We start from the raw sequence: 12,505 nt of genomic DNA on the forward strand, positions 1-12,505 counted from the left end.
TCGACAACCTCGACGCCGATGCGCTCTGTAGGCTCGGAGAGCACCAAGAGCAAGAATTGGACGAAGAGAGAGGAATGGTGTGCTCAAACTGCGATCACGTCGTCGTACACATCAGAGACGTTTTCGCACCTTTTGTAAGTGTAAAGCTTCAACCTTTTTTTTTTTTTAAAAAGAAAAAAAATTATTAACGGTCATATGGCTTGAGGGTCAAGCAAAGTAACTTTCTTGATGGGATTGGAAACCAGGGTACAATGAGGTCTTCGCGGTCGGGGTACAGAGACGGCGGAGATCGCAAACGGTCCGCCGCTGCTTTCTCGGGGTTTGGGCCGGGGGAGCGGTCCAGCGAAGAGCTCGCGGAGCTCCGAGCCAGCGCGGAGACGGCGTGGGACCTCATCCCGGGGGTGCGGGCCACCATGTTCCCGCACCAGCGCGAGGGGTTCGAGTTCGTGTGGGGCCACATCGCGGGCGGGATCGGCCGCGAGTGCTTCGGCGCTGACGTGGACGGCGGCGGCGGCGGTTGCATCGTGTCCCACGCTCCGGGGACGGGAAAATCGCGGCTGGCGATCGCGGTGATCCAGGCGTTCCTGCGGCTGCGGCCGACCACGGCGCGCCCCGTCATCGTGGCCCCGCGGGGCGTGCTGCTGACGTGGGAGGAGGAGTTTCGCAAGTGGCGGTTCCATGCGCCGTTCCACAACCTCAACTCGGAGGCGCTGACGGGGCGCGAGGACAAGGACACGGTGGCCGTCTTCGCCGGCAGCGGCGGGGGTGGCGGGACGGGGCGGCGGTGCAGCCGCGAGGTGACTCAGATGGCGAAGCTGATGTCGTGGCGGAAGGGCGGCGGGGTCCTCGGGGTGAGCTACCAGATGCTGGAGAAGCTGGCCGGGGACTCGGCCGAGGAGCAGGACCGCGAGGAGTTCCGGCGAGTCCTCCTCGACTCCCCGGGCTTGGTGGTCCTTGACGAGGGACACATCCCCCGCAACGAGGGCAGCCAGATATGGCAGGTAAAAAGTGGACCCAAAATAATTAACCTTTTTATTTTTTTTATTTTGAATGATTAACGGTTTTTCATTAACCGTTCAAAACGGATAAAAATTTAATTGGTTAATCGTGTTTTTTAGAAGCTTCAATATTTTATTTTCTTGGTGGTTGATTAATCACAATTAATAATAAATTAACTTGGTAAAATGTATTAATCGACCGATTAATTTTACGAATAATTAGCTAACTAAGCTATCGAAAGTAGAGGAAGTGCTACTTAGGTAATGTTTCGTAAATTTGTGATAAATGACCACGAGCAATTATTTACACCGTTGAAAATACGTAAATACCCAGTAATTATTCATATTTGAGGTGAGAAGTTCCAGTGAAATACTTATTTTCAGCGATGTAAATAATTGTTATTGGCTATAACAATTTTCAATTGTTTCATGACTATTTATCCACTGGACCCTTAATTGTAACCGATCAAATTGTCCATCATTAATGGGCAGGTGCTCTCTCGGGTGCGAACCCGGCGCCGGGTCCTGCTCTCGGGGACCCCATTCCAGAACAACTTCGAGGAGCTGTACAACACGATGCATGTGGTGAGCCCCGGGTTGGTGCGGCGAGAAGACTGGCGCTCCCTCACCCGCCACTACAGCCACCGCCGCAGAGGCAGAGGAGCAGGAGCGTCCGCGGACCCCGCCCCCTCGGAGGACCTGGAGAAGATCAAGAGGATCATCAACCCCTTCGTCCACACCCACCGCGGGGGAGTCCTCGACCAAAGCCTCCCGGGGATCAACGAGGCCGTGCTCTTCCTCGTCCCGACCCCGCGCCAGCTGTCCCTCATCCGGAAGGTCCGCCCCAACAGCCGGGACCCGCTCCTCCAGGAGCGCGCCGAGTCCCTCATCTCCGTCCACCCGAGCCTCGCGCTGCGGCTCGGGGCGTCGTCGGGGTTCCCGGGCCCCGCGGACGCGGCCCTGCTGCGGTCGCTGCGGGCCCGGCACGAGGAGGGCGTGAAGACCCGGTTCGTGACGGAGCTCGTGCGGCTCTGCTCGGCCGCGGGGGAGCGGGTTCTGGTGTTCAGCCAGTACCTGGAGCCGCTGGCGCTCGTGGCGGCCCACCTGAGGGCGGAGTTCGGGTGGGCCGACGGGGCCCAGGTGCTGTGCATCGACGGGAAGCGCGGCGCGAGGGAGCGCCAGGTGGCGATCAACAAGTTCAACCGGGAGGGGGGGCCCGCGAGGGTGATGCTGGTGTCGACGCGGGCGGGCGGGGAGGGGATCAGCCTGGTGGGGGCGTCGAGGGTGGTGATGATCGACACGGTGTGGAATCCGGCGGTGGAGAGGCAGGCCACGAGGCGGGCCTACCGCCTCGGCCAGAGGCGGTTCGTGTACGTCTACCACCTCGTGGCCGCCGACACCGCCGAGGAGAGCAAGTACCGCCGCCAGCTCGGCAAGAGCAAGCTCTCCGACCTCGTCTTCTCTCCCTCCGACCACGCCGCTGCTAATGCCGGGCCCGCCCGAGAGGACGCCGTGCTTCTCCACATGCTCCGCCACCACAAGCTCAAGGACATTTTCAGGAGGATCGCAGGGAAAAAGGACTCCGAACCTGCCTTGTGAAACAAGGTACACACTCTTTTGAAACATATCTTCTTTGGTAATTTTTTATTAATTTTTTGTCATGTCATTAGTTGATTTTTTATGTGTGATTTGTTTGCTTTTTGTTTTTGTTTTTGTTTTTTTTTTTCAGGTTAGGGTGGATGGGAAGATGTTTCTATGGCATGAGTTTTAACTTTTTTTTTTTTTGGTCTGTAATGTTGTTTTCTGCACTTTGAAAATGAAATATATGTATATTTAGATAGATAGAGAGAGATGTGATGACTAAAAAGAAGGTAACAGAGTGAAAAAGGATTTAAAAAAAATTGTGCAACTATCTTTTTTATACTGTTTATGCATTCAGGACATAGTCTTTGGTTTTTGGTTCTCCTGAGTTGATGGCCTCTATAAATTAGTTTTCGCTTTCGGTTGATGTGCTATATTGTTTACATATTTTTACCTGGTCATGTTAACTGGGATGGGATTTGAGGCACCGAGTCCTCTTTCACCTACTCTTGGATTTGACCCCTCATTCTCTAGCTCCATATAATAATATTAATAACTGCTCTTCATATTGCACCTTGCTGTCCAAGTGCTTGATGATTTTTTCTACTCGGTGGACTAGTAATAATAATTAATGATAGGAATAAAAGTTAACATAGCATCAAAAAAAAAAAAAAAAAAGACAAAATTTGGAAGTGGAAAAGAAAACCTTAATTTGTGAAAAATATGGATATTTATATCTAGACATTCTGTATAACTCTATTCAAAGGATTTTGACCCTTAATTCAGATATTCAAGTCAGAGAAACTTTCTTCTCCAGTCTCTTCTCTCTCAATATATCGAAGGTCTTAAATATATTATTACTTGATACAGATAATTAATTTATCAGATTTTTCTTGACCATATCCCGTTGATTTACACATACAAAGAACATATGTTAATGTATGATTATGTTTTTGATTCGTATTCTATTTTGTTTTCGTTCATTGATATAAATCTTTATAAACATATGTTTTTAAATCGTGTTATTGATTTCGTATTCTTTCTATCTGTTTGTCTCTGTGTTAATTTTTGCGTTTGATATTAGCAGTAATAATCAACAATAAACTACTATATAAAGAGTTGAAATTAATGTGTGTTCTTGTTTTTTGTTTGACAAATTTATTGGTATTAACTTTTATAAACAACTATAAACATGAAAAGACTACGCGATAACAAGAAATTATCTTTGATTATCAGAATGTTTTTTTACTTTTTTTTTAATATATATTTTGTTTTCTTAATTTTTCTGGATTTTTTAATTTGAGAACTCAAGAAATTTAGCTAATGGACTACAAATGTCATACAAGAAAGATTATTCCAATATCATTCTATATATTCTAATATAGTATATATTGTTTCCAACTCGTATTATATTGATTTCATAATTTATCAACTAGCTTAATAACAGTGATTAAGTAAGAAAAAAGTTGAAAAATTAAAACTGATCGTAGTTATAAACTATGATGCGGAAAGAAATAGGAGAGTTAAATGAATCAACTAACTTATAAATAAAACAGAAAATTAAGAAAATAATCAACTTAAACATTTTAACATTATTAAATAGTCAACGTTTAATAAATCTTAGGTAAATAGTAGTACCAAACGTTGATTATTTAGTAATATCCACGTGTAAATTGGTTATTTTCCTAATAAACCTTACAAAATATTCCATATCTCAAATATGAGAATATAATTGTACTCAAATGAATTAGAAATATAGATTCCATATAAATATAAATATACAACCTTTAGGACTCATTTGCCATTGAGCGGGCTTCGTTGGTGGCGCCTTTAGTTCAACTTTATTGTGATATATTAGTTCGTGTACGGATGGTGAATTTCTACCCTTTAACACTGGTAACACCTCCTCTTTGCCGACGATAGCCTTATATTCTTCCGGGCTAGCATGGAGGAAAGCGACGAGGTGGCGCGGTGTCTCTCCACCTACTCTAGTGCCTCGGGTCAAGTTGTCAACTTCTCCAAATCCGACATTTTTTTCGGCCGCTCGGTACCGGAAGAAACCAAAAGTGTGGTGGCCGCTAGACTTGGAGTTGGGATCACGCTTTGCCATAAGCGCTATCTCGGGCTGCCTACTTTTACCGGTAAGAGAACGTGTGAGCTCTTTTCGTTTATCCGGGAAAGAGTGTGGGATAAGGTCAAATCGTGGAGAGGGATTTGGTTCTCCCATTCCGGTCGTGAAACCCTCATTAAAGCGATCCTTCAAGCTATCCCCGGTTATGTGGCGAGTTGCTTCCGTATCCCCAAAACGCTTGTCGACGACATCCACAAGATCATTGCTAAGTTTTGGTGGGGTAGTAGCGGCGAGGAAAAAAAGATTCATTGGTGTGCGTGGGATAGTTTGACGAGGCACAAGATGGAGGGTGGTCTAGGCTTCCGAAACCTTGAGTTTTTTAACCAAGCTCTTATAGCAAAGAATGTGTGGCGGCTTGCTAGATTTCCGGAAAGTCTTGTCGGCCGGGTGTTTAGAGCTAGTTACTTCCCGGACGGGGACCTTTTTGGCGCTAAAAGTAACTCGAGGAGCTCCTCTTTGTGGCGGGGCTTGATGTGGGGGAGGGAAATCATCGAAAAAGGCTCGAGATGGAGGATCGGGAATGGGGAGAAGGTTTATGTTATTTGTGACCGATGGGTCCCTCGGACGCGTAACTTCTTGCTCCATGACCCCCCACCTATTCCCGATAATATGACCGTCGCGGAGCTCAAACACAACGACGGCAAGTGGAATGAAGCCTTGATCCGTGCAATGTTTACTAGAGACGATGTCGACGCTATCCTTGCTATCCCGGAGAGCGACGAAGGGCTGCCCGACAAGCTTTGTTGGCACTTCTCCAAAGACGGTGAATTTTCGGTCAAGAGTGGATATCGTCTTGCTATGGCGGCGTCACCGACCGACCGTAACCGGGCCTCCTCGTCTAATACGGATACCACTTCGGCTTGGTGGAAGACCCTTTGGAAACTCTCGATCCCGCCCAAAGTTAAGCTTTTCATTTGGAGAGTGTGCAAAGGGTGGATACCGGCGAAGACGGTCCTGGCTCGTAGGGGAATCACCGCTGACACCCGCTGCCCGCTGTGCTTCGGTGGCCCGGAAACTATCATTCATGCGATTTGGGGGTGTAGGTGGACTCGAAAGGTTTGGGATCTCTCTAGCTTTGGCGACCTCGTTAACGGGTTTCGTGGGGAAGATGTCATCTCGTTCCTTGTCACCGCTATGGAGAACATCGAGGTTAGTAGATTGGATTTTCTTTTGGTTTTGATGTGGGAGATTTGGAACCATAGGAACACTGTCTCGGCCGGGAAGAACAAGTGGGATCCACGGGACCTCGTGGAGTGGGCTGGAGGTTTCCTTGACGAGTATCGTAAGGCCAACTTGCATCCTTCCCCGGCGCCCAAGGAAAGTCCGCGTGTGCCGATGAAGTGGCAGCCCCCGCCCCCCGGCACCGTCGATGTTTGTGTTGATGCGGCCGTGGGGGATGGGAGAGTTGGTACCGGGACCGTGTTAAGGGATAGCCGGGGATGGGTTATCGCTTCGGAGATTACGACTAAAGAAGCGGGATTTTCGCCTCCTATTGCGGAAGCCTTCGCCATTCGTGAAGGGATGCGTCTTGCCGAGGAGCTGGGTATCGTGAGTATTGAGGTGAAATCCGATTGTCTCGAGGTGGTGAATGCGATCACGAAGAACGAGGCCCCTTCGACGGAGTTGGGAACCATCTTGGAGAGCATTAAGGTTAGAAGATCTAATTTTCTAAATTTTAATATCTCCTTCCTTCCCCGTTCTTGCAATGTAGCGGCGCATAATATGGCGCGTTTTGCTCTTAATGTACTCTCGAGCTCGCGATGGTTGGGGTTTGTCCCGCCGTGCGCGATGGATGATGTTATTAAGGATCAAATTTGTTGATGTAACCACGGTTTTCCTCCGCCACTTTAAGTGAGGGTTTTTATGAAACTTTCCCGTGGTGCCGCCCACGTTTCAAAAAAAAAAAAAAAACACTGGTAACAAAGTAGGAAGTTTCCCATGGAATCACATCAATTGGATTTTTCACAATCTAGTACAACAGTTGATATGCATACATTACATGTGTAATTTTAGAACTCATTATGACTGTTGAAACCGTCAACTGAAATGTATCACTATCTTTTAAACCAAAGGTCTAAAGTTAAACAGTTTAAAATTTTACCATTCTGATCCGATCCAAAATTTTACCAGTCCGATCCGCTCTATTTGTACGACCCTCACTATACCAATTCCTTCATAGATCATCCATGTTTTTCGATCCAAGTCACTACTGAAACAAGTCCAATTGAAGATTAAAGCGGTTTCAAGTCACGTTTATCATATTGGATGTACCAAATAAACTACATCCCAATGAGAAACACAATTTTATTTTGTTATTTTTTTTCTGGTAAAATGGGCATTACACTAATATGTTCAAAATACGAATGCTATTTAGTATTTACGCTTAAAACGCTTTATTTGTATAAAGTTATAAAACACTAGAGGCCGAGAGTCTGCCAGCTGCATGTATATGCCTTCTTATTTATGCTAAAAATATATGTGCATAAAGATTCCTAATACACCTAAACAACATATAAAATATTTAAGTTGCCAGCTTTCATCTTCAAGCTTCTTATTTTAGATCTTTTATAGCAATAGAACGCAGGCAGAAATTTTGTTAGTTGACCTGAAAGTTAAGGAAATAACTAGCATGACATACCTTGGAACAAAAAAAAAAACAAAAAAAAAAAACCTAACATGACAGACACTTTGGTGATAAATGATAATAGACATGAAGTTCTTTAGCTATTACATTGTTATAAGAATTTATATTTTATTTTTATTTTTATTTTACTTTTTTTCTTTTAATGATCATTGAGGTCAACATCGTTTTTTTAAAGGGTCAACCAATTTCAGAACATAGATCATAGAAAGGAACGAGTGATATCTGACGTCCAATTTTGCCTAATCGCATGGTTTTGCCCCCATAATTATGACCAAATTCCAGCTTATAGAGTTCCGAATTGCACGATACTATAAGTTAAGAAAAATATATAAATGAAATGCATAAATTAATACAAAAAATTAGAAAAATAGCAAATTTAAACGTTTGATATTGCTAAATAGCCAATGTTTTATAAATATTAGATAAATAGCGATAAATGATGACGTGGCTTAATATGACATTGACTATTACTTAATATTTACGTTTGTAAATATATAAAATAGACTATTTACCTAATATTTACCAAACCTTGGCTATTTAGCAATTCTCAACGTTTAAATTGACTATTTTGCTAAATTACTCTAAATTAATTCAGTCATCCTATTGGGCTACGACGCTTACTCTCTCTCTCTCTCTCTCTCTCTCTCTCTCTCTCTCTCTCTCTCCAAAAGGGAAAAAAACCCTAGGATTATATCTATAGAGGCGCCGCCGTCGTCGATTCCCTCCTGGGACCAGGACGCCAGGCGCGGCTCCGACTTGGGGAGAGGAAAACGTTCTAAATCTTATCCACATATATAGTCAGTCTCTCTCAATTCTCTTGTCTCTCCTATCCTTTATGCTATGAACCATCTTCTTCGGCGATTTTTTCCGTCCGACTCATCCCATATCCGAGCTCTCTTACGGAGTCATCCTCTCCCGGCGTCGCCCTAATCTGGAGTTTGGATTTGTTTGCTGCGGTGGGTCGTCTGTTGATGGGTGCAGGTTGGAGCGCTTCGAGATCCCGGAAGGTCGTGTTCAGCGGGGGGGTGCAGCGCGTTGAATGTTTGGAAGGACGGGGTATCTTGCAAAAAAGGAGTTATTGTCCTCAACAGAGAATATCAGAGATCGGAGGCTAATTGTATATATCCAATTATCTTCTTTATTCTTATTGGACCCTGGTTGATTGGATATATCCAGTAATCATTTTGGGTATTTTGAAAAAGTCATTTAAGTGCTCGAGTTTGAATGTGTTATTCGCTATTCCCTCGATCGAAAGCAAGCACAAGATGCGCTATTATCTGTACTTAGTGTTAGATTCACTTCGTCTTGAGTCTTTGATACACAATGTAAGATGTTATTCGCATGTATCAGTGTTTTACCTATTATTAATGGAAGCACAATGCATTTCCTAAAAAAAAAAATAGCATAAATTAAATTCTTCAATTTGAATTATTTAAAAAAAAATATAAAAAAATTCACTTTTGAATCTCGATCAATATAACGTGAAGATGAAGTAAAGGCAAGGGATCCCAAAAACAAAAAGACTAATTGAGAACAGATTGAGTGAGTACCTACCTGTCCATTTCTTTGTCCTTATTTATTGTACAAGTCGTTTTTTCTTTTCTCGTTTCTAAATGCACTTTGGAACTAACAAGCCTTTAACACGATTGCATATGGACAGGAGAGGTCCCCAAAATGAGCAAGTAATAAAAAAAATTATAAAGGGTAAGTTCTTTTTTATATTTATTGCTGTTAATAACGTAAAAATAAATATATGACACATCGTTAAGGAGATATGATTATTTGTTCTCCTCCTGTTAATTTGTCATTAAGAGCATTTCCAACTCAATATTTTTTTTTTAATTTTTTGTTGACAAATTCAACACAATATTCCGATATATAATTTATCACTCTAAAATACCTTATTTATTAATTCAACAAAAAAATAAATAAATTGGATATCAAGTCCCAAAAGAAGAAACGACACACAAAAATTTTAAACACAAGTAATTTTTGAGGAATAGAAGAGAGAGTGTAAATAGTAAAATTCAAAATTACGGAATTGTGAGCCGATTTTATTTTTGTTTATGGTTTGTTCCAAAGCCTCACCTATCACCATAGGCACTGTAACATGTTCATGTATTCACTTCCTCTTCCTCGTCTTCGTAGACTAATGTTTTTTCTTTTCTTTTCTACATATTGCTAACTAAAAACTAACATCTAATTTATACTCCTTAAAAATAACAAAGGAAATCAAATAAAAACTAGCAAATCAAACTGAACTCAACATTAACGGAGCACATGTAAAGCTATTTTCCCGGCTGTGGGACCCAGTAGAGCCGGGTCGTCGTTACTCGTTAACCATGACAGCAATCCGTTCTTTCTTCTTTCTCTTTCTTTTATTTATTTGGTATTGCACTCTGTTTTTATAGTCAACTAGGTAAATAAAATAAAAAACGAAGTTCCCTAAAAAAATAAATAAAAAATAAAAAACGAAGTATTATATATAAATAGATGACGTGACCCAAATAAAAACCTCATTGGATGTTGGATTAAATAAATAAATACACTAAAGAAGAAGAACGCGTTTGACATTGTAAAACCTGTCCACCGGTGGTAAGTAAGACTCTTCCCAATTCCAAATTTCACACCTTTAACAGTTCGTCGTCTCTTTCGCCAAGAAACTCAGTCGCAATTAACGCTCGAGAATTCCAAAAAAAAAAAAACCAACATTTATATCTCGCCTTTTCAATTCTCTATCATTTTCGTCCTCGTCGTCTCTTCGTATATCCTTTTTCAATTCTCGATCATTTTCATCTCTACACTGGCTAATCAATTATCAATCAATTCCATTAATCCCCATTACTCATTTCCAGCTCATCCAATATCTCTCTCTCTCTCTCTCTCCTCCGTCTATCACGAGAGAGAAAAAAAAAGAGACCCAATTCCCAATTTCTGTCTCTCTCTCGATTACCCATTAAGCAGCGAGTGAGTCAAGAGTCAATAGACTCAAGTGTTGAGATTTATCAAGGGCAAGAGCGCCATTGTTATTGGCGTCGATTGTTCCTTGGTCGACTATGGCGGACATAGTGAAGCAGATCCTGGCGAAGCCGATCCAGCTGGCGGACCAGGTGATAAAGGCGGCGGAGGAAGCGAGCTCGTTCAAGCAAGAGTGCTCGGAGCTCAAATCCAAGACGGAGAAGCTCGCCGGCCTCCTCCGCCAAGCCGCACGCGCCAGCTCCGAGCTCTACGAGCGTCCCACGCGCCGCATCATCGACGACACCGAGCAGGTCCTCGACAAAGCCCTCTCCCTCGCCCAGAAGTGCCGCGCCAACGGGCTGATGAAGCGCGTGTTCACCATCATCCCCGCCGCCGCGTTCCGCAAGATGCTGATCCAGCTGGAGAGCTCCGTCGGCGACGTGTCCTGGCTCCTCCGCGTCTCCGCCCCCGCCGACTCCCGCGACGACGGCTACCTCGGCCTCCCCCCGATCGCCGCCAACGAGCCCATCCTCTGCTTCATCTGGGAGCAGATCGCCATCCTCTGCACCGGCTCGCTCGACAACCGCGCCGACGCCGCCGCCTCCCTCGTCTCCCTCGCCCGCGACAACGACCGCTACGGCAAGCTCATCATCGAAGAGGGCGGCGTGGGCCCCCTCCTCCGCCTCGTCAAGGAAGGCTCCGTCGAGGGCCAAGAGAGCGCCGCCCGCGCCGTCGGCCTCCTCGCCCGAGACCTCGAGAGCGTCGAGCACATGCTCCACGCCGGCGCCTGCTCCGTCTTCGCCAAAGTCCTCAAAGACGGCCCCATGAAATCCCAGTCCGTCGTCGCCTGGGCCGTCTCCGAGCTCGCCGCCACTCACCCCAAATCGCAGGACCTTTTCGCTCAGCACAACATCATTCGCTTGCTCGTCAGCCATCTCGCCTTCGAGACTGTCCAAGAGCACAGCAAGTACTCCGTCGCCGTCTCCAAAGCCACTTCCATCCACGCCGTCGTCAAAGCCGCCACCGACACCAACACCAATCAGATGTACAGCCTCGTCTCCCACGCCATCGCGGCTCCGCCGGCGGCGGCGGCGACGAAGCCTCTGATGACGAGCATCCGAGGGAGAGACTCCGAGGACGCCGGGACCAAGGCCACCATGAAAGCCATGGCCGCTCGGGCTCTGTGGCTGCTCGCCAGGGGAAACTCGGCCATCTGTCGGAGCATCACCGAGTCGAGGGCGCTTCTCTGCTTCGCGGTGCTGCTCGAAAAGGGGCCCGAGGACGTCAAGTTCAACTCGGCGATGGCGCTGATGGAGATCACGGCGATGGCGGAGAAGGACTCGGAGCTGAGGCGGTCGGCTTTCAAGCCGAGCTCGCCGGCTTGCAAGGCCGTCGTGGACCAGCTTCTGAGCATCATCGACAAAGAGGACTCGGAGCTTCTGATACCCTGCGTGAAGGCCGTGGGGAACCTCGCGAGGACGTTCAGGGCCACCGAGACGAGGATGATCGGGCCGCTCGTGAGGCTTCTCGACGAGAGGGAGTCCGAGGTGTCGAGAGAGGCCGCGATAGCGCTGTCGAAGTTCGCCTCCGCGGTCAACTATCTCCACCTCGACCACTCCAAGGCCATAATCGAGGCGGGCGGGGCTAAGCATTTGGTGCAGCTCGTGTATTTCGGGGAACAGATGGTTCAGACGCCGGCGCTGCTTCTCTTGTGCTACATTGCTTTCCACGTCCCCGACAGCGAAGACCTTGCTCAGGCTGAAGCGTTGACCGTGCTCGATTGGGCGACAAAGCAAGCCCACATGACCCACGACGAGACGCTCGAGTCCTTGTTGCTCGAGGCCAAGACTAGGTTGGAGCTTTATCAGTCTAGAGGCTCCAGAGGATTACATTGATTTTGTTGATTGGTGAATTTTACTTAAATTAGAAAATTTGTTATATACATTGGAGGATTTGTTTCACTTCATTATTTACTTCTTTTATTTTTATCTTCTTTTATTGTTTCTCGTGGAGTGTATATATCAATATATCATCACCTGCCCTTTGTAATTGTTCTAAAGGATTTCTAATTGATTGAATGAGGAACTCTTTTTTTTTTTTTTTTGGTTTTTTTTTTTTTGGTTCAAAGCTTCAAATACTGAAAATAGCTACAGCATATAGGTTTAGATTCTTGAAGAAGGCAGTTTGAAAAGC

At 45.5% G+C, this 12,505-nt stretch overlaps 1 protein-coding gene and 1 long non-coding RNA gene across 2 annotated transcripts; both read left to right on the plus strand.

Moving 5' to 3' along the window:
• Window positions 1–2,463: 2,463 nt before the first annotated feature.
• Window positions 2,464–2,961, plus strand: LOC149399703 (uncharacterized). Its single transcript, XR_016296397.1, has 2 exons — window positions 2,464–2,603; window positions 2,728–2,961. It is a non-coding gene; the product is annotated as an uncharacterized LOC149399703 (long non-coding RNA).
• Window positions 2,962–9,869: 6,908 nt separating this feature from the next.
• Window positions 9,870–12,403, plus strand: LOC149399704 (uncharacterized). The gene has a single exon (XM_089612811.1). The coding sequence runs from the start codon at window positions 10,411–10,413 to the stop codon at window positions 12,205–12,207; it is 1,797 nt and encodes a 598-aa protein (XP_089468937.1). The 5' UTR covers window positions 9,870–10,410; the 3' UTR covers window positions 12,208–12,403.
• The last annotated feature ends 102 nt before the right edge of the window (window positions 12,404–12,505 follow it).

The sequence above is a fragment of the Urtica dioica genome, chromosome 4, assembly GCF_054948205.1.
Source record: "Urtica dioica subsp. dioica isolate 48M chromosome 4, U.dioica_male_clone48M_v1_H2, whole genome shotgun sequence".
Lineage (NCBI taxonomy): Eukaryota > Viridiplantae > Streptophyta > Magnoliopsida > Rosales > Urticaceae > Urtica > Urtica dioica.